Source organism: Elgaria multicarinata, chromosome 10, assembly GCF_023053635.1.
Source record: "Elgaria multicarinata webbii isolate HBS135686 ecotype San Diego chromosome 10, rElgMul1.1.pri, whole genome shotgun sequence".
NCBI lineage: Eukaryota > Metazoa > Chordata > Lepidosauria > Squamata > Anguidae > Elgaria > Elgaria multicarinata.
The window spans coordinates 84,637,700-84,658,560 of record NC_086180.1 but is presented as its reverse complement, the minus strand read 5'-3'; the positions used below and the strand labels follow the sequence as shown (position 1 = coordinate 84,658,560).

At 39.7% G+C, this 20,861-nt stretch overlaps 1 protein-coding gene across 1 annotated transcript in view; it reads right to left on the bottom strand.

Moving 5' to 3' along the window:
• Positions 1-929: 929 nt before the first annotated feature.
• Positions 930-20,861, bottom strand: part of SEPSECS (Sep (O-phosphoserine) tRNA:Sec (selenocysteine) tRNA synthase) — a 37,355-nt gene continuing 17,423 nt past the window's right edge. Inside the window, exons 7-11 of the mRNA XM_063135465.1 lie at positions 15,117-15,246; positions 14,915-15,006; positions 7,008-7,101; positions 3,495-3,585; positions 930-2,426 (exon numbers count right to left, since the gene is read on the bottom strand). Coding sequence (XP_062991535.1) covers positions 2,153-2,426; positions 3,495-3,585; positions 7,008-7,101; positions 14,915-15,006; positions 15,117-15,246 — 681 coding nt within the window. The 3' untranslated portion in view covers positions 930-2,152. The remainder of the gene's footprint in view (positions 2,427-3,494; positions 3,586-7,007; positions 7,102-14,914; positions 15,007-15,116; positions 15,247-20,861) is intronic.

Genomic DNA, 20,861 nt, shown 5'->3' with positions numbered 1-20,861 from the left:
GGTGATAGTAAATAATAAAATACTGTAGAGATGTAAGTGGTCACATCCCACATAACTAAAATTTTAGACTATGACATACAGATGCACAAAGGTTAATGTAATGCAGAGAGTCTTTCCCCACAAAGGGAAAAAAAACAAAAGACAGATATAACACCGCATATACCAATAGGTCAATAACTCTGGTACCACTTACATTTCATTTAGTTCTCAGGCACTGAGTATCTTGGCTGTGATACACCATTCACACAAATAGCATACAGCAGCAGTTGTAGTATAAAGAGGTCACCAACAAGAACAGGTACTGCCACCCTGTTTACTCTTTTGTGTACGAAGGGTAAATGTATACGTTACTTCATGGTTAACATTTCTTCCTGTTTGGATCTCATGTTGCAGGGCTAACATCTACATTTGGTAATTGTATGGGATGTTACCATGCCAATGTCCACCTGGAGATGGAAGACTGTCAGCTGAGCTGGCATGAACTCAGCAGACTTAATTACCATATTAGGAGTTACTGCCACAATATGGGATTCAGCTCAGGGAAGCAGCAGCACCAAAACCAAAGTATTAATATTAAATTGACTCAAAGAAGAGAGGGTTCCTATTTTGAGGAACACAAGGCATAATCATGGGAGAACCCATAAGGCTTTCATTTCTAAAAGTCTGTTAAACAATGCCTTGACACTCACATCCACAAATATATTCTTGAAACTGAGTTCTTAAAGTAGTGAATAACCTGGTATTTAAAGTTAACGTTGCCTGTAGTCTTTCATTAAAAAGCAGTCCCCTGCATAACAAACAAAGCAAAATTGACTCCCTGACCACTGAATGGGTCACTTAGTAAAAAATAAAGTCGGTTTCAATATTTCTCGTTCATGAGTAAACGTGAACATGTAAACACACAAAAAAGAGGGGGAGGAGGAGAAATCTTTAAAGTTCAAAAAGGAAAACAATGGATTTGTTTAATTTAGAACATATCAAGTAACCACAGATAAACACATCTTATGAACCAACGTTTTAGTATTCAACAGGCATTTGATTCTTTTGATTCTGAGTTCACAGCGATGACAATGATTTGTTTTGTTTTGTTGGGCCTGGCCCTGTGGCCAGGACCATCCATTACAAGAGAGGCTTGCTCCATGTGTCACTGTTCCATGAGGGCCAGTATGCACCACCTCCTCCTGCTCACTGCCACATCAATATCCAACCACGGCAACCAGAAACGACCGGAGGCTTTCAATTGTAAGGTAGTCCACTGCAGCTATTCTTAATCCAGCAGGAAGTTCTCCTGCACAAGCCCTACTGAAATGAATGGAGGCTTCACAACAGCACTAGTACTCTGCTCTTTTGCAGCTCACACACGCATTTCAGTGGGACTCATGCATGGCGTGTGCTGAATGCAGCAAGTCAAGTAGGCAGAAATGTTTTGGAAAAGATCACTCAAGCCCAATTCACTTTAGAAAACTGGAACTGTAGGAGTGCTGTTCTGTATGAGAAGCCGGTTTGTGTAAAGTGGGTTCAACATGACAGCACTAAGTTGGACCAAGCCTGCTAATCACAATGCAAACAAGGCTGATAAAAATTAATGCCACCCAAAAGTTGGGGTTAGGGTTAGATGGGACAGCATCAAAGCAGTGCTATTGACTGGTGGCTACCATGTTGCTATAATAATGTATGAATTGGGTCTTTGTGCCTGTTTGTCCATCACACTCACTCACACACGCAGAGTGTCATTTACTCAGTTCAAGTTTGGAAAGCTGAAAGCCTGACCTTTCCAGTGCAAGGCCTTGGCCCTCACTAACAGTTTGAAGGCAGTTTTAATGAGTCCTTCGCCAAATGAAGGGTATGTACTAATTCAATGCACACATAAATTTTGCATAAAACACTCCTTAATCTGAATGTTCTCTGCTGGCACAATCCAGCAGAAATGTCTCTTGCACAAGTCTCATTGAAATAAATGAGAGCTACACAAGAGCACAGCTGTGTACTTGCATAGCTCCCATTCATTTGAATGAGGAACAAATCTCACCGGATTGTGCCCTAAGTAATTTATATTTTGGTTATTTTTTTCATTTCTTTCATTAATTGCACTGCATAATATGGCCCTGATATAAGCTTTGCACATTATAAGATGCAAATTATTCTCTATAATCTAATTTTTGGTGTCTCCTTCAGCTACATTGCATTTTCCCATAGCAGGGAAAACATCTTCATTCACTACAGGTGAATCTTTTTCATCATTCTTTCCTTTCCTTAGAGACTTCAAACATTTATCAAGTCTTTTTAAGAACACATCTACATCGTCCTTCGTCATCCCAATGGCTGAAGCGGCATTGAGGTATGCGCAGTGATACTTGTTGGTGTGAGACATGAAACCTTTGAAAGTGTAGCCACTCACTGTTTGCAGCGTTTCAAGGGAAACCACCCTGGAAGAAAACAGCACGGAGTTAAAAACACAGGGCAAACTGAACTGTGAAGAAATTAGGGCTAATTAAAAGGAAATAAAATCCACCAAGGCTGTAGTTTCTTGGGCACTCACCTGCCTTCCCTAAGCACTACTGAAATAAGTGGGAGTCTGCACATGGTTTGGGCTCACTAAAATCCAGTAAATCCTGGATTAGTTGTCGTGACTCATTTAAGTCCCATTCATTTCAATGTTTCTACTCTAAGTAGGATTTATGTTGGACTTTCCCCACTATTTTACTCCTATTGCTGACAGACATTTCGATTCAATAGGCCAGTCTGCATGACACAACAGCCTATTGTGAGCTAAATGACCCTCAAAGAACTGCTGTGTGTGCTGGCTGCCATTATAAATATGAAAGTTTAGGCTGGGGCAGATGGCAAGTGGTGTGACACCCCAAGGATTAATTAACTCGGGATTAATTAATTCGGGAACCAGAAGGTTCGCTTGCACTGGCTGCCTGTATGTTTCCGAGCCCAATTCAAGGTGCTGGTTTTGACCTATAAACACGGCTTGGGACCACAATACCTGACGGAACGCCTCTCCCAACGTGAATATACCCGGTCACTACGTTCAACATCTAAGGTCCTCCTCCAGGTGCCTACTCCGAGAGAGGCTTGGAGTGTGGCAACGAGGGACAGGGGCTTTTCGGTGGTGGCCCCCAGACTATGGAATGATCTCCCTGAAGAGGGTCGCCTGGCGCCAACGCTGCTATCTTTCCGGTGCCAGGTTAAGACTTTCCTCTTTGCCCAGGCATATAGCGGCACATCTTAATCACCCACATGTTTAGTTTTTAATGGCTTTTAATGCTTTATGTGTGTATGTTCTGTGTTTTAGAATTTTAAATTTTGTATACTCATTTTATCTTAATTTTTTAGAATTTCTGTAAACCGCCCAGAGAGCCCTGGCTATGGGGGTGGTATATAAGTGTAATAAATAATAATAATAAATAATAACTCATGGTAGGTGTTATACCATCTGAATGTGGCCAATGTATTTCTGAATTTAAGATGTTAATAGAAATACTCACCTTGCTCCAGAAACTTGTCTGGTGAAAAGCATTGATCCAAGTTGTGTAATAGCAGCACCACTTTGTTCATATAGCTCTTTGAGTGACATTGCTGAAAATGCAAGTAAATTATAACATTATTTCGAACAACAAAAAATATATTTTACAACTGCAAGGCAAACATTTTGGAAACGTTATCTAAAATAAAGTTTTTTTGGGGGGAAAACAGACACTTTTAAAATTGTGACATTTCAGTTTTTAATACAGTATGACCACTGCAGATATAATATTGTCACCCTCTCAACTCATAATTGCGAGATCAAGTGTGGACTGCAGGCTTGTGGACTCTTCCCCCTCCCTTCTCCTATATTTGATGCAAATTCCACCTCCCTTCCACCATGGTTCAATATTACCCCTGCACCAATGCTAAGTATGAATGCTACCCAAAGTTAGCTTCAACCGTCACTTGAAATCAGAGTTTGAAGCTTATTGGAAAGAACCTAATTAGTATTAATCATCATTCACAACAGTGCAGACATATTCATTAACCACTGTTACGTCTAACAAAGCTTGGGAGAGAGAAATTCATGACAGAGAGGGGAAGAGATTGGCAGGATTATGTCTAGAGCAGATCTGTATATTTAAAACAAACATGGAATGGTGGCATTTTATTCCTCCCAAAATTCACATTAGAAAATACAGAAATGTTCACACCCTGTAGATAGCTTGCAACTTTGAATATGAACTAAGACATTAAACGGGTTTACATACATATTCTCATAGCATTGCAAGGCAATTTAAAAGAGGCTGTAGCAGTTATTTTAAGATCTAGCACACTTTTAGGTGGAATCCGTTCAATTATTCTTTCTTCTCTTTCCTTGTAAACGTGGGTTTACAAAGCATCATTTAAGGATGGGTTTACAAAGCACCATGTTTCCAAATGCCGGCTTTATTTGTGAGCATTGTCAAGTCATTCACAAAAGCAGGCTATATGTGGTTCTTTACCACAAGGTGTGTGCAGTTTATTTTAAAATATTTTAATGCCAGCTTTCTATGCACAAAAACATTCAAAGCATCTAAAAAGGTAAAAATGAAGTATACATAAGATTTAACAATATGAACAATTCTACAATTTAATACAAACCCAAAAGGTATAGTCTCCCAAAAAGATAAAATTATGACAATAGAAACTACTGGTAAAAATGACAATAATCTAACCTATGGCTGCGAGAGTTGGACCATAAGGAAAGCTGAGCGAAGGAAGATAGATGCTTTTGAACTGTGGTGTTGGAGGAAAATTCTGAGAGTGCTTGGACTGCAAGAAGATCAAACCAGTCCATACTCCAGGAAATAAATCCAGACTGCTCACTTGAGGGAATGGTATTAAAGGCAAAACTGAAGTACTTTGGCCACATAATGAGAAGACAGGATATCCTGGAGAAGAGGCTGATGCTAGGGAAAGTGGAAGGCAAAATTCACAAAATTTTTGTGAACCGCCCAGAGAGCTTCGGCTATTGGGCGGTATAAAAATGTAATAAATAAATAAATAAAAGGAAGAAGGGCCGACCAAGGGCAAGATGGATGGATGATATTCTGGAGGTGACAGGTTTGACCTTGGGGGAGCTGGGGGTGGCGACGGCCGACAGAAAACTCTGGCGTGGGCTGGTCCATGAAGTCACAAAGAGTCGGAAGTGACTGAACGAATAAACAACAACAAGGATATAGGTAAACTTATGGAGAAGTATCCAATGCTGCCTGTGCATTAGTGTGACTCACTGCTAGTGCAATCAGAAGCTAGTAGATTCTACAGCAATCAGATATGAGCAAAATGCTTGTATCCAGAATGGGGCAGGTTAGCTGAGCTTGCAGAAGGCAAGTTCCACTGACCTGTCCCATTTCAGAAATCAGCATTTCCGTTCGTTTCTAGGATTGTCAGAAGTGCTAGTTCCTGTTGTGCAAGCGGCAGGTCTCAAGAGTACAACAGAAACAGTTGGATACTGCTCATAGAGTCAAAGCTTTGGGAATCAGTTTGAAAACACACCCACCCTTCAAATCAATTTCTGCAAAAATAAAAGAAAACATAGTAAAATTAATTAATTGGTAGTACCTTGTGGTAGTACCACAAAAACATAAATTACATATTTCACACAGCAAGTCCAATTTGTTGGAGAGGATGTAATAATAAAGGCACTTTTTCCATATGTGGTAGGAATGTAAGGTTGTAGTACATTTCCAGACCAAAATGTTTTAGGAATTTATTAAGCTCAAAAACGATTTATAGACCTAACACTCAGTTTTGAACTCCTCTCTGTTTTTGAAGTCCATAGTGAATATATACCATACGAAATCTCCCAAACTGCATAAAGATCTTTTTCTGGGTAACAGGACACTCAGAAATTGTAGCAAACTGGAAACTAAATCAAGAACTCTCTATAGAAAAATGGAAACAAACCCTATGGACTCTAGCTCTTATGGAAAAGTTAACTAAATAAATACATTCCTCAAGAACACCATCCAACGAGGACAACGTTTACAATATATGGTCTGGCTTTATCAACTACACCAAGCACAATAAAGATGGATTATATTCAACCACAATCCCATGGGAAACTCTGGAGAGACCTTTTAGGCTAACTAGTCATAGGCATAAACAAAAAGTAATGCTTAAAGAGGTATGTGCAGATTTACTCATATTAAGTGTGACGTTGCATACCCTTCTCGATACATTTGTCATATTGGTTTACAAAAGTTAATAGTGGGATGGGGGAAATAAAAACAAGTTCAACAAGTCAATAATTACAACAGAAGTGTAATCTGAAATACAAAACTAACAGAAAGAATGAAAAAGGAACAGAAAATGAAAGCAGCATAAAGGATTGTTAATTCTAAAAAATCCATCCCAAATGCCTTCCCAAAGAAAAAAATCTTCACAAATTTCTGAAAGGCAAGGAGAGACGGGAGGAAACGAATAGGGAAGAATAGTCTCAAACCTGGGTGCAATGACCTAAAAGGCCCTGCACAATGTAACTACCTTAGAGGGTGAAGGATCACAGAGCCTCATCCAAAGTGAACAGGTAGACTTGTAAATGAGAAGGCAATTCTTATGATAACTTGATCTCAGCTATTTAGGGCTTTGAAAATCAAAAACCGCACCCTGAATTGAGCTCAGAAGCAAACTGGGATCAAATAAACCTGATTCAGTACTGAAGTTATATGCTCCCTGCAATGGACTATCATGAAATAGTTTCATCATTTGCAGCTACTCAACACTTCAAAGCCACCCCTACACACAGTACATTGGCAGATCATACAGGTGAGTTATCATCCCTGGACATGTGAATCAATGGCCATACTGACTGCTGCTTTTCATTGGCATTGTACTATGTGACTTGCTTATGCCCAAAATCACATAATATTGGGGGAAATCAGCTGCCACAGAGCTATATGAAACTGGCCCAGTATAATCACCACTTGCTTTGTTCGACCATAGATTTCCCCTTGGCAGGTGTAACTACTCCATGTTACTGTAATTACCTAAGGAGATAGGATTGTGAGGTGTATCCAGCAGTCTTTCATTGTAGGCTTCGGCTAATTTCTTCAACTCACTTGAAAGATAGGAAAACATTTCCTATGGAGAGAAAAGGATCAACTGCTTTTAGTCTTATTGGCTATTCTTTACAAGACATTTTAACCTCTGAGAGTGCCATCAAACATTTCCAACTTTTTTACACACACACCCTTTTCATTGTGAACATCAACAAAACAGAACAGAAAATACATTGTATAAAGAAAAAAACCACACATTACACATATAGGAATATCGTCATTTCCAACTTAATACTTAGATTAATCAGCTGAAACAAAATCAGCAAAAGCACAGCTACAGCTAAAAACAACAGGCAAGTCCAAGTGGTCTAAAGCAAGCTTGCATCCCAAGGCAGGTGAAGCTCAAGAGGAATAATTCTTGATAACTGGGAAGCTCATATCAGGAGAACTTTCCAAACAATGTAGTGGCACAGAAAGCTATTGAGACAAATCAGACTTCTCTGCCCCCAGATCTGCCTGCCATAAGATCAGCAGTATGAGGCTTGAAGGAAGAACAACCCATGCCCCAATCATCATAAAAGCCAAAGAATACACATCCCTCCCTCCCACAAACGCACATATATACACACACACACACACACACACACACACACACACACACACAGATGGAGGATTTGCACAGCCACCCTCCTTTATATATTTTGACTAACCCCCTGAGCAAGATTACCAAAGGGAAGCCCAAACCAAGCAACTTGCACTTCTGACCTATTAGGCACTTATTACAGTGGTAAAATCAGCTAATTTAAAACTAGGATTTTAAAACTACTAATTAACTATATGTATGTGGGTGGCTGAAGTCCTACAGTGAAAAAAAGAGAAAATGAAAACTGTAAACACCCCTGATTTATTATACGACCTACATTTCAGAAATATTTTTTTCCATTTTAATAAGTGTCTAGATAATACAAGCAGCTAGCTAAGCAGTTTGCTGTGCAATAAATTAATAGCACCTTGTATCAGGCAATACTTTTTGTGGGGTCAAATCCATATCTAACCTCTATTAGAAAATCTGGCTGTTTTGTGAGGAATTTATGAGGACTCCAAACACAAGTCTTACTTAAAAGAAATGTAACTGAATTCCATTGATTTTTTCCTACATTGCCAGTACTATATTTAACTCAAGACACAAAAGAATCTTATCATACTAGAAGAGTATTGAACAACTTGCGCACTAAAATGTCAGCTAAATTTTCAGTAGGGGAAGTAAAGTGATTAAAAAATCAAGTGAAACAATGCTTTAGGCAAGACCAGCAGCAACTTAGAGGAAAAAGCAAAAAAATGTTGCCTCCAAAATGTGCAGCATATGCTCTACTCTTCCACAACTTATTTTTTAACTATTACAACTTAGAGTGGGTTCCAAAAACTGGCTAATCACGGATACTCACAAATCCCAAACTGCAAAATTTCAATTAAAAGGGGAACAAATAATCTCACAAAGGTTTGTGGCACGTCACGTCACGCACTCATGTGAGTAGACCTCTCAAGTGAGTGGCTATTCGCAGGAGCATTTGGCTAGCTGTTAAAACAGGTCCTGAAGCTATTCAGATATAATGTCAAACTATGGTTTATTGTTATGAGAATGAGCTTTGGGCTAGAAAGGTCTGATTTTAGCTTGTACAAACTATAGTTGGCTAGATTTGGATGAGGTGGCAAACTAGTTTGGCACAATCCAGCATTAGAATTCTAATTTTGACATGCAAGGGAAGGAAGAAGGAAGTTTATGAGCCCAAGGTTTGTGCCTGCTCATACTCATAAGAACAAATAATTGTGGTGGTTACATCTAAACAGACTCTAAATCCAACTTGGAAAATTCAGCAAATAAATTCAAGTAATGGTTGGGTTCCAAAATGGAGTGCACAACTCCCCCTTCATGCAGCACTCTCCACAAAAGACCCCCAAGGATGGGAGCCCTCCAGACTAGTACCCAAAGAAATGTTGCCCCTCCTCCTGTGCATGAGTAGAACTGCTTTCAATACACATGAGGGAGTTTGAATCCTGCCTGATATATAATAAGTAAATTAAATTACTAAAAAAAATGTTCCACAAATAGCACAATGCATCAACTCCATTGCAGCACCTATACCCAAAAGCCACTGAGAGAGGCAGTGTGATATGGTTCATAGATAGGGCCCCCCAACCTTTCTGGGTCAGTGAGCACATTTGGAATTTTGAGAGCGTGTTGTGAGCACTCTCACAAAATGGCCACCATGGGGGCGTGCCCATTCATAAAGTGGTTGCCATGGTGGGCAAGGCTGCTCACAAAACACTCATTTCCCAGAAGTCAAACTGGCGAGACTGAAAGAAAAGTAATTTGCACAGGAACAGATGTACAAGATAGAGGTGGGGTCTGAATTCCAAAACACAAAGCCACTCCTTTGAACTCAGTTTTCTCTTCCAACACCCATTTCACAGAAGTCAAACTGTTGAGGCTCAGGGACAAGTATTGGCCTACCAACTGAGGTTGACTCTGAGCCCCAAATGCCAAATCACATCAAAAGACCCATTTTACAGAAGGCAAATTGGTGAAGTTCAGAGAAACACAAGTGCCCCCCCCCCATCACAAGCCAGGAAAAACACATGCAAAACATCCCCTTGCTCCCACCCCCTCGGGATGCTACCTGCCCCCTCTTTAGTTCCTCCCCAATGCTTCTTACCAAAATGAAGTGCTGGCCTCCAGCCACCCTCCATGTTTATTTTCTAAGAATGCCTCTGGGACCAATATGGGGTCCAGGGGCATTCTCAGAAATAAAGGTGGCCCTGAGTGGTGGCACTTTGCTTTGCAGCAGGTCACCAAGCAACTTGCGCTTTTGAGATGTTAGGCACTTATTATAGTAGTAAAAAGCTTTTTAAAAAGCTTTTAAAATAAAATAAAAATTAGGAGGGACGGAGTGCCTGGCCAGCACCAATAGGGGCGTCTGTGGGCACACTGGAGACCCCAGACACAGAACCACTGGACTTGGACTTGTAGTCAAGCCCCTGCTCAGCCAAGAAGCTCGTTAGCTAACAAAGAGGTTTCTGGCCGGCAAAAAAGCAGATGGGGGCAGGGGAAGGTTGCGCTGTTCTTTTGGGGGATGGATGCTCCTTCGAGGTAAGCGCTCTGTTGCCATGTCATGTGCCAGCTTGCTTCCCACTTGCTCAGTCTGTATATCAATGAACAAAATAGGTATCAGAAAAGTGTTCAAACCCTCCAGTACTTTTTCTGGCCTTGTAAAAGGCAGCCATAGACCATCTTATTCCTCAGTGAAGTAGAGAGCATGAAACATGTTCCTTTGCACCATACAGAGAAGGAAGAAAATCAGGGCTGTGCTGTCTGGTTCTGCGTCAGAGATTACCTTCCTCTCTGCAAGATGATGGCCAGGCTCCTTATTGATATGAGCTCAAATAACCTGCAATAAGATTTGACGTGAGGAGAAGGCAAGAAAAGGGAGAAAATTATTCTGATTTTTTTTTTTATAGCCTGGCTTCTTTTTTGAGTAGGTGTAGTGGAACCAATATAGAAAAGAGCACTCAATGTCAAGCTATAAATAGCTCCTGCTGAGAACAAAATAGCTCTGCCTCAGCCTTCGTAAAGCAAAAGGCAATAAACCATCACTATTAAATTTTACTATTCAGGAACATGCACATTTGAAGTCCACTAAAAAAAGGGGAAAAAAAGGAGCGGTGGTTCTTATTTCTTCAACATATCCAATCACAGGAACATATTTACAACATTCAGAGAATTGTGTTTATGGACCAGAACTACATTTTCAGTTAACAAATTTGCTTCTTGGTTGAAACTGTTAAATATCTAATGCTTTATTCACTAAAGAATTCACTACTGAGGAAGATATTACATTACTTTTAAAGATATATGGTCATTCATTGAAGATTTATCATCTGCCCAATAACTGCTAAATTATTTGTGGTTCCCAGAAATTCCTAATATTTCTCAGTAATTTACCATAAGGCAAACCATTCCAATCAAGACCAATTTTACAGAAATGCATAGCTGATTTGTTTGATGCCTTTTTGGAGGGGGCGGCAATTGGCACAATAAAATTGAATTTGTTTTTAATGGTCATAAGCCCTTTGTGGAGAATTGTAGAGGAATTTCACGTCAACTCATAAGCACCACTGTGGCTTTTCTGAAGGAGTTGCATTAGCTCTTTCTATATGTATACAGACTGTTGCCGCCACCGCCCCCTTCAGAAAAACGACAAGTCACAACTTTTTTTAGTCCTGTATTAAAAATCAGAAGTGCACTTCACTCTTTCCCCATAAAGTAATTTAATGCATAAGAGTAGGAATTTTCTGTTTTTCTGCACGAGTCACCCATCTGCCTGTGCCTCCTGACTAGGAGGTAGCAAATCCAGTGCAGTGACTCATGCAGAGATAAGTACCCACCCATCAGTGGTGGGTAAGTCTGCCATGCTTCTGCACTTCTGCAGCAGGAGTGACTGACTGATCCAATCACTTCTGATGCAATCATTGCAGAATTCCCTCCACCTCACCTCCTCAGAACTTACTGGAAGGACATTAACACTAGAGCAGTGAAACATGCAGTGATGTCGCAACTGCCCTCCTGTGTGTGTGTGTGTGTGGGGGGGGTGCTGGGGTAGGAGAAACACTCTGGGTACACAATTATTTATTACATGTGACATGCTACTGTGTCCTGGAACACCATTTAAGAATTACTGACCTAGATTCTGCACCCTGAGATTTCTACAGAAGGTGGAAATGAGGGGGCACAGCGTTAACAGTTCATTTCCAACAGTTAATCTGCAAGACCAATCCATGAGTCAAAGAGACTTCTATTTTAGGTAACAAAAAATCACCTTCCTTCTATTTAATTACATACAAGAGTATTCCAAGCTTGCAAAAAATGTTAAAAATTAAATATGCAAGAGTTGAGAGATGCAAAAATTTAATCTGACGAAGGTCCCTTACATCAGCAAATCAGAAGTTCTTCCACAACACGTTGGGGTGTGTGTGTGTGTGTGCGCGGAATCAAGGATATGGTATCTGCTGATGCACTGTCAAAGCAAGTCAATTATTGGAGACTATTCAGAATCCTACAAAGACACATTACTTATAACAAGAAAAATATGGTCACTGTTGTCATTTTTTCCCTTTCCTATTGCATGTCTTGATTGCATTTTTTCTGGTTCCAAGACCCTTCAAATACACACCTTTTCCCCCTTTCAACTCTACATCCCCCTCATTGTCCATCAGGTTCAGTTTATACATTCAGCAGAATCAAGGGGTGAAGCTCTTCTGGACTGCACCACTTACCGTATTTCTTCGATTCTAAGATGCCATCGATTGTAAGACGCACACTAATTTCAGTACCGCCAACAGAAAAAAAAGCTTTGATTCTAAGAATAATAATCGCACCAGCGATTCTAAGACGCACCCCATTTTTAAAGATGTTTATATGGGGGGGAAAGTGTGTCTTAGAATCGAAGAAATACGGTATGTGTGGGGGGGTGGGGGTTGTATGTTTGAACGCTCTCCTATAATAAGTAACTCAAAAACGTAGCCTTAGAAGGGGAAGTTTCACCCCAGCCTTCATCCCAAATTGCGAGTTTTCTACACTCAGAGAATCTTTTTTATGGTGAACCACTCAATTGGGCAATTCCCCCTGCCTCCCAAATAATCTAAAGAAGTACAGTCCAATAAACACTTGATTCTGCTAAAACAAGTTTGTAACAAGTTATAAATAGTGATGCCACTGAATTTTGTAATAAATTGGCCCATTGGTTAGAACTTGTCTGTTCGTACTGCTCATCTTTGTAGTGAACTTGTATTCACTACAAAGTGAATACCGTATTACAAATGTAGCAACCAAGAGCCAGTATTACAAATTTACCGTATTACAAATTTAATATTACCCTCAGAATTTATTGAGCTTTGGAGGATATGCAATCTGCATCTGAACAACACAATTTCTGTGTATGTGAGGAGTTGATTTAAACCTTGAATGATCAAGTGTAGCTACCACTGCTCCCTTCATTTCATTTCCACTGGTGCTGCAGCTCTGGCTCCACAAGGAGGAGGAAGATGACCTACGGGTCCATCTTTGTTCCTCCATATGAGAAAACATCACGTGAAATCACCACTCAGGCAGGCCATGTGAAAATAACCAATCCAGAAGGGGGCACATAACGTGATGGTGCATGACGTCATGACGTACTATGCAATTCTAAACTACATCTCTCAAGATGTACTTTGATAACCTCATATGACAAAATGAGATCTCATATTAAAAGAGGACTCTCATTCCAACCTATGTGGATGAATTCTTTACAAGTAAATAACTAATTTACTTAGGGTAAGTTTTCCCATCATTAGTAATAAACACATTTTAAAGACTGCACTGTGAGTGAGACACACAAAAACAAGAATTAAAACTGTACTTCCAACTTTAGTTCTTGTGTTTCGTAGTGTGTAACGGTTGTACAGTAAGATTAATGGGCTGTTGACCAAGTGGTCCCTCTACAGCTCCAAGTGCATCCCAACACTAACAGTTGCTTTTCTCCATGTAGTATTAGATGTTGCACTGAGACTGCGCGTGTGGTCATGTTTGATGATTTTAAGCTAAGGATCAATAAGGGAAATTGTACCCTATTGATCTTATTAGGTCTTGTGGCAGCCTCATACATCATGAGGTGATGGCATCTCAACTGTATGACTCGGTGCTTGTTTTATAGGAACATTCCTGAGCAATTCTACTCATATCTGGCAGTGATAATGTTTGGTGGTTGCCTCAAAACCTTCCCTCTAGGGTCCCATTTCCCAACCCCTTTTTGATCAATGTGTGTACAGCGAGCTGCAACAGAGCATGTGGAGTGATCAATGTGTTATCACCCAGTTCTTTTTTTCAACACTAGCTGTACCTGGCGTAACATACGCCATTGTAGCATATCTTAAAGTTTATTAATTAAATATCATCACGGGCTGCTTGGAGGCTGCCAATACAGTGCTGTCTGGCAGACCTAGGGGGCAGGGAGGTCGGGGGGAGGGGGAGCAGGTGTCCCCCTCTCCCTGTGGTTCCTGTCAGCCTTGGGCCGCCCGCCCAGCTCGCATGAGATTAGGCCAGGGCCTGGGCTCGCAGCAGGTGAGCGGCCTCCCACCCGGCCACCAAGGGCCCTGGCTGTGCCTCGCTCATGCTCCGGACCGTGGCGTTGCCCCCTTCATGGGGGGGGGAGCAAAGAGGCAGAAAGGGGGGTAGGATTACCTTGGAAAGTCCAGAGGAGTCGGGCAAGGGGCTTAGCAACCTGTATCAGCTGACGTTACACGTTTTTACTGTTGCTTAGCAACCTGATCAGCTGAAGCCTGTACGGAAACATACTTAAGTGTTTTTTAGAGAGAGAGAGAGAGAGAGAGTCTCACACAGATTCAGTGCCTAGATGGAGTTTTGGCTGTAGTCAAGATTTAATGCAGAAAAAGCAACATTAAGTCAAGACAAGACTGAAAAGAAAGATACCTGTCAACTTTGAAAATAAAAGGGTAGGGAATCTATTGCCAGATAATTCTTACTGGATGGATCTTTGATAAGTCATACTCTTTCAGCCTTTCAATGGGTTGCTCCAAGGATAAAATGGGATAATCCTATATTCAAAAACCTGAGCTCAAACAGGAAGGCCACTGTAGAAATGTGATATATACAGAATGTTGGTTTCTAGTACAAAAAAGCAAAAGGAAAAAAGAAGACATAACTGCAGGCCAGACCACATTGCTTCATGCACACAATGCTCCTCCTGCTGACTATAACAGTTGAAGGTGTACAAGGGTTTGTTACATGTTTATTACAATTTAACATTGTAATTTGCTATCCATTAATTTTGAAATATTACCTTTCTTTCTTTTAGCAGCTGTTGATACCCTTTTGTGCCTAAGGTCAACAATGTAATGAGAACATCTAACGAAGGAGAGGCTGATGCTCTTCCTGGGGAAAAATAGGATATAAATCATTTCTTTTCTTATTGAGGAGAATAAGCTATTTGGGTTTCTTTTAGAGTTCTTTCCTGAAGAAAAATCAATCTAAAAACTATGTACCTGGGTACATTTTGCTGATTTCCTGTATGAAGGCGTCATTGAAGCCAGCAATGATAGCACCACCTACTGGAACCATAAAATTTTTGTCCAAACTTTGCACAAAAGCATCTATTCTGCCTCTTCGTGCTCCCTAAAAAGACAGACACAGAATCAAGATGAGAACCAAGACAATAGTCTCCATCAATACTATAAAGAAAGAGTTAGTCCCTAAAAATCCAACAGAGCTCATGACTAGAGCATTAGTCAACATCAGCAATCACAAATCACCAGAAAAATTATACTGTGCAAGTCCCAATGAAATGAATGGGAGCAGCATCATGCTCTTACACAACTCACATTTATTTCAATGGACCTTGCCTGGGAGAACTTTCCACTGGATTGTGCCATGGTTTCATTACAGAAACTCTTTTTTGTAATGTTGCAATGAGCTAATTGGTAAGGAGAAGAACTAGAACCGGTCTTTCGCAAGCCTACCATTTTTCAAAATATGCCATGGGATTTCATCTATATAAATCCTATTCAGGAAACGTTCTGTGCAAGACTATAAATACTGAACTCAAACTAATTTGCTTTCTGCAAACTGATTTGGATCTTTCAATTTGTGAAGAAAGTAGGTTTTTCACTTCTGTAAATGTTAGTTGGATAGACATTCTATCTTTTTATTAACATAAGTATTAGAACAAAAGCTGGGCACTTTACAGAAAGCTTCACACACACACATTATAATACCAGTGTTTAATAATGGCTAACACATTTCTTATTCTAAGGAAAGTAGCTGTCCTTGCATAGTGAAGCCCAGTTGAACATTAAACACATTGCATCTTGATTCCACATTCTAACAGCATGATTCTACATGTTTTTACTTAATCCCACTGTTCAACAGGATTTACCCTCTATGTGTTCAGGTTTGCAGCCTAAAGCAGGACCACCACCCAAACAAACTCTTTGGGAAATGAAAGTTATTGAAAAGAAAAGTATGTGTTTTAATTATTTTAACATATTTCTAATCTACCTCCTCACAGGGAATTTTGTAGCCGCTTATATAATAAAAACAAGAGGGGGAAATAAAACAACAAGCCAAGCTAAAACAGCAGCAACATAGCAGCAGAATAAATCTAGTTAAGATTCTAAACACCAGCAAACAAGGAAACAGAATTTCCTAAATCAAATTAAATTTATTTATTTATTGCATTTTTATACCGTCCAATAGACTGTTAAAAATGCTGAGAGAATAAAAAGGTCTTCACCTGGCGTTTGAAAGAATATAGTGTAGGGACCAGGCGAACCTCCTTAGGGATCTCATTCCACAGCTGGGGTGCCACAGCAGAGAAGGCCCTCCTCCTGGTAGCTACCTGGTAGCCAATTAAAGTTCTGGGAAAGATGATTTACCTGGTGCCTAAAGCTCGTAACTTCAGGCCGAGGAGTGCAGACCTAGGGAGAACATTCCACAGGTGGGGTGCCACCACAGGAAAGGCCTTCTCTTTTGTTCCCCATCTACCTCACCTAAGATGCTGCAAACTATGGTTTCTCTGTGTCACCACCCTGCCTGTGAAACTCTCTCTCTCTCTCTAAGGAAGATAGACCGGCCACTTCTTTGTTCAGTATTATGCAGAATGTTAAATGTTAGAATTCTGTTATGTTAAGAATTTTTGTTTTTGCTAAAATGAGGATTGTTAAAACTCTTTTGTTCTGCATGGCTTGTTAGAATTTGAAACACATTAACTTCCCAGCCTGTTTCTAAGATTTTCTCCTGCTCGTAATTCTGTAGTTCATGATATTTTAAAATAGTTCTTAGATTTCAATCATAAGTCGCCTTGGGGGACCTACTTGGACCAAAAGGTGCCACATAGTTTTATTTTTCTTATTTATACATTTAAAACTCAGAGAATGACCTCCCCAGATATTCTCAGAGCATGTGCAGAGCAGGCAGACATCAAGATCAGCAATAAGGCCTTATATGGCTTGTGTTCACAGTAAAACCAGTGTTTTGAATTGATTGATGGTGCTATATTATTATTATTATTATTATTATTATTATTATTAATAATAATAATAATAATAATAATAATACCAAGAAATGCACAGGAAGCCTGCAAGGGCTGGATCTAACAGCACTCCCCAATTCCTTAAGGGTTCAAACCCTACCCAAAAAGGCTGAACTGCATCTCCCAAGTCAAATGAGCCACCTACTAATAGCACCTCTGCCTTGTTTGAATTGAGCTTCTGGCCTTCGCTAGACCTAAGGTTTATCCCGGGATTGTCCCGGGGTCATCCCTGCCTGCTCCCGGGATCCCCTGTGTGTCATTTACATGAACAGGGATGACAATCCCAGGATAAACCTTAGGCCAACTAAGGCCTCAGAATCGACATATTTGTTATATGGTGGCGAATCCTCCTATAGCTGTTTCCCTGTCAACTGAACAGATCTTTATTTACCCTCAAACAAGTACAATTATTCAAAATAAAAGGTTAACAGTAATTCAAAATAAAAGGTTAACAGTAATTAACAGTAATAATAAAAAACAGGAGGAAGCATAAAACAGTGTATGTACAACCAAGTGGACTAATGTACTAGTTGTGCTATTCAGGGTTGGTTTGTTTTTGACAAGGCTATCATTAGAAATTATTTATTATTTCCATTATAGTTGAAGCAGGAAGTTATTCTCCCCCACACACACATTTTGAGCATGATATGTTTAGAAATAATAGTGGAACTTTCCACAATGCAAATGTTAATTTGGAAATTGCCATTACAGCCAGCCTTGCAAATATGTTTGTGGGGCTGTGGAAGGGAATGGTTGTCTACTCAATTTCTTCCCTCCTTTCCATCACCCAACTATTTTTTTTTACATATATCTCAATTCTGGCACTAAAAGATAGAGGAGCAGCATGAGGAGGAGGAAAGTCATGCAAGATTCATTTCCGACTTTGTCATCTTGAGCCAATTCTCACTCTCCCCAATCTGATGCAGCCATAATGCTGGCTTCCTGCAAACCATGGTTTGCAAATTGGGAGCGGCCTCAAGGACACATGCTCCCCCAAACAAATTTCCACCTTTTTACCTTTTTGACACTAATCATGGTTTAGTTGTAGGCGCACTAATGCTAACCACTGTTTCCTTATCAGTCAGAATTGACATGGGTGTGCAAACCAGTTATGAGAGAACTATCAGTGCAGATTTAATTCTAAAATATGGTTAACCCCAGCAAGGCAAAGAAAAGGAGAATTTGGGGAGGGGAGGATGGAGCATGAGGCTGGTTCCTACTTTGCAAACCATGGATTAAGCAGCAATTAAAGGGTTGTTGTTTTCATTTATTCAGGCCTTCTTTAATTCTCTTTTTGGCCTCATTTTCTATCATATTTGTTTTCATTGATTTTTATTTTATTTTTATTATAAGCCTTCCAGCAGTGGCTATGCCTTCTTAACTTTTGTGATCTGTGTACTAGTGATAGTTTGCACGTTATAAATAATCCATATTACATATTGTATTTCACATGAAAATGAAAGTGCTGCACAATACCTGGAGTATGAGTTCACAAGGTGAGGAAACAGACGCAATGTGAACTTCACCGTCCTAATATTTCATGCGTTATGTGTTTTGCCAAATGCCTTTGCCAGCTATGTTCCCTTTATCTGCCATGGGACAGAAGCCACATTTGTCTACTCGGTTTGCTATTTCAGGCTGCGCATGAATACCTTCTACCTCAATGCAATTGTACAGGGATACTTGCAGAAAAAACTTTGAAAAAATTAAGCATCTCATCAGTTTAAAGGAACTATAAAGGCCAGTTCTCACATTCTGGATTATGGGAAGATTCTCAAACAATAACTTTACATGTCATTTTTTGTGAGGAAGTGTTTGTGTAAAGAGCCCCCAAGTGGGCAAAAACTACACTAGAGGGTTAGAAATAGCTCTAATATTGGGTTACTGATTTGTGGACCAAGCTTCCTATCTGTTAAGAAAAATGAGATAGATGCCAAGTCGTACACAGGAAGCACGATGATGAAGATGATGATGATGATGATGATGATAATAGAAATGGGCACAAAAAGCACTACATGGGAAACACTGAAACATAATATAGGCTTTCTCCGCTGTGGCACCCCGGTTGTGGAATGAGCTCCCGAGAGAGGTCCACCTGGCACTTACACTGTACTCCTTTCGTCGCCAGCTGAAGACCTTTTTATTCTCTCAGTATTTTAACACTTAATTTTAACTTAAATTTAAATTTTACTGTTTTAACTCTGTATTTTAATTTTATATCAATTTTGCTGCGTGGTTTTTATCCTGGTTGTGCTTTTTATACTGTATTTTGTATTTGTGCTTTTAACCTGTTGGTTGTTTTATTATGGTTTTAATTTTTGTGAACCGCCCAGAGAGCTTCAGCTATTGGGCAGTATAAAAATGCAATAAATAAATAAATAAATAAATAACCCACAAATAAACAAAGAACAATCGTATGAATGGCTCAGGAAGGGTGAGCTATTTCCTGAAACAGAAGGATCCCTACTAGCTAAACAGGATCAAGTTATAGCAACCAAGAACTGCCATAAATACATCATAAAATATGACAGTGTAATAACAGATTCATGTAAGAAATTCCATCAATTCCAAGAAACAGTAGACCATACAACAGGAAGATGTTAAATTTTGGCAGGAATGGATTATACAGACAGACACAATACAGCTGCAAAAATAATTCACCAACAACTGGCCATCAAATTCATCCTCATCAAACAACCTACACCATACTATACATACTCACCCAAAACAATCTTGGAAAATGCAGATCGTAAAATATACTGAGACTGAACAATTCCTATGGACAAGACAATATCTTGCAATCGATCAGACATAACAGTTATAGACAAAAAGAAAAACACACCTACCTCATTGACATAGCAATACCTAATGACAAAAATGTTGCAGAAAAGGAAGAGGAAACAAGAGAAAAATATACACCTCTGGCCATGGAAGTTAAAGAACTATGGCAACAGGAAAAGGTCACAATTATTCTGTTAATCACACCAGTCTCCGGCATATCAAAAAACTATACAGAAAATCTTCAGAAACTGGGCCTACCAAAATACATCCATACCATCATCCAGAAAGCAGTCATACTTAAAACATGCTCAACTGTCAAGAAATTCCTGAATCAGTAAAAGACAGCATGACCTGGCAAAACCCGTCATGTCTGTCTAGAAAAACTGCCATGAGCGAGAAAAGAGATGATGATAATAATAATGCATTTATATAGCATCTTTTTAGTGTTTAAAGTACTTTACATACCTATCTCATAAATCTTTACAATAAAACTGTCATGTCAGTATTATTATAATCATCCCTCTATTGTGTGTGTGTGTGTGTGTGTGTGTGTGAGAGAGAGAGAGAGAGAGAGAGAGAGAGACCATGACAGTTCCCTTTCTGCAGAGCACACTTAATATGTCCACGGTAAGAACCTGGTTACCTGTTACATTCCTCATGTAAGCCAGGCTCTGTTAGCTGAGAATTCTGAAGGCCTTTGCAAAGAATTGTCCCTGTTCCTGCCATTCCCAACCCCTAGGAAAAATTAGCCACTAAAAGTAGAGGCAAGCATAAATAAATAAGAGAGAGGAAAAAATAGCCTGCAGCTCTATAAAACCCTTCCAACTTTATCTGCCCATCTCTAAAGAAGCCTTCAGAATTTTCAACAAACTTTGGCTACCTTTCACCCAATGCGTAGACAAACTAGAAAAGGGAAGTA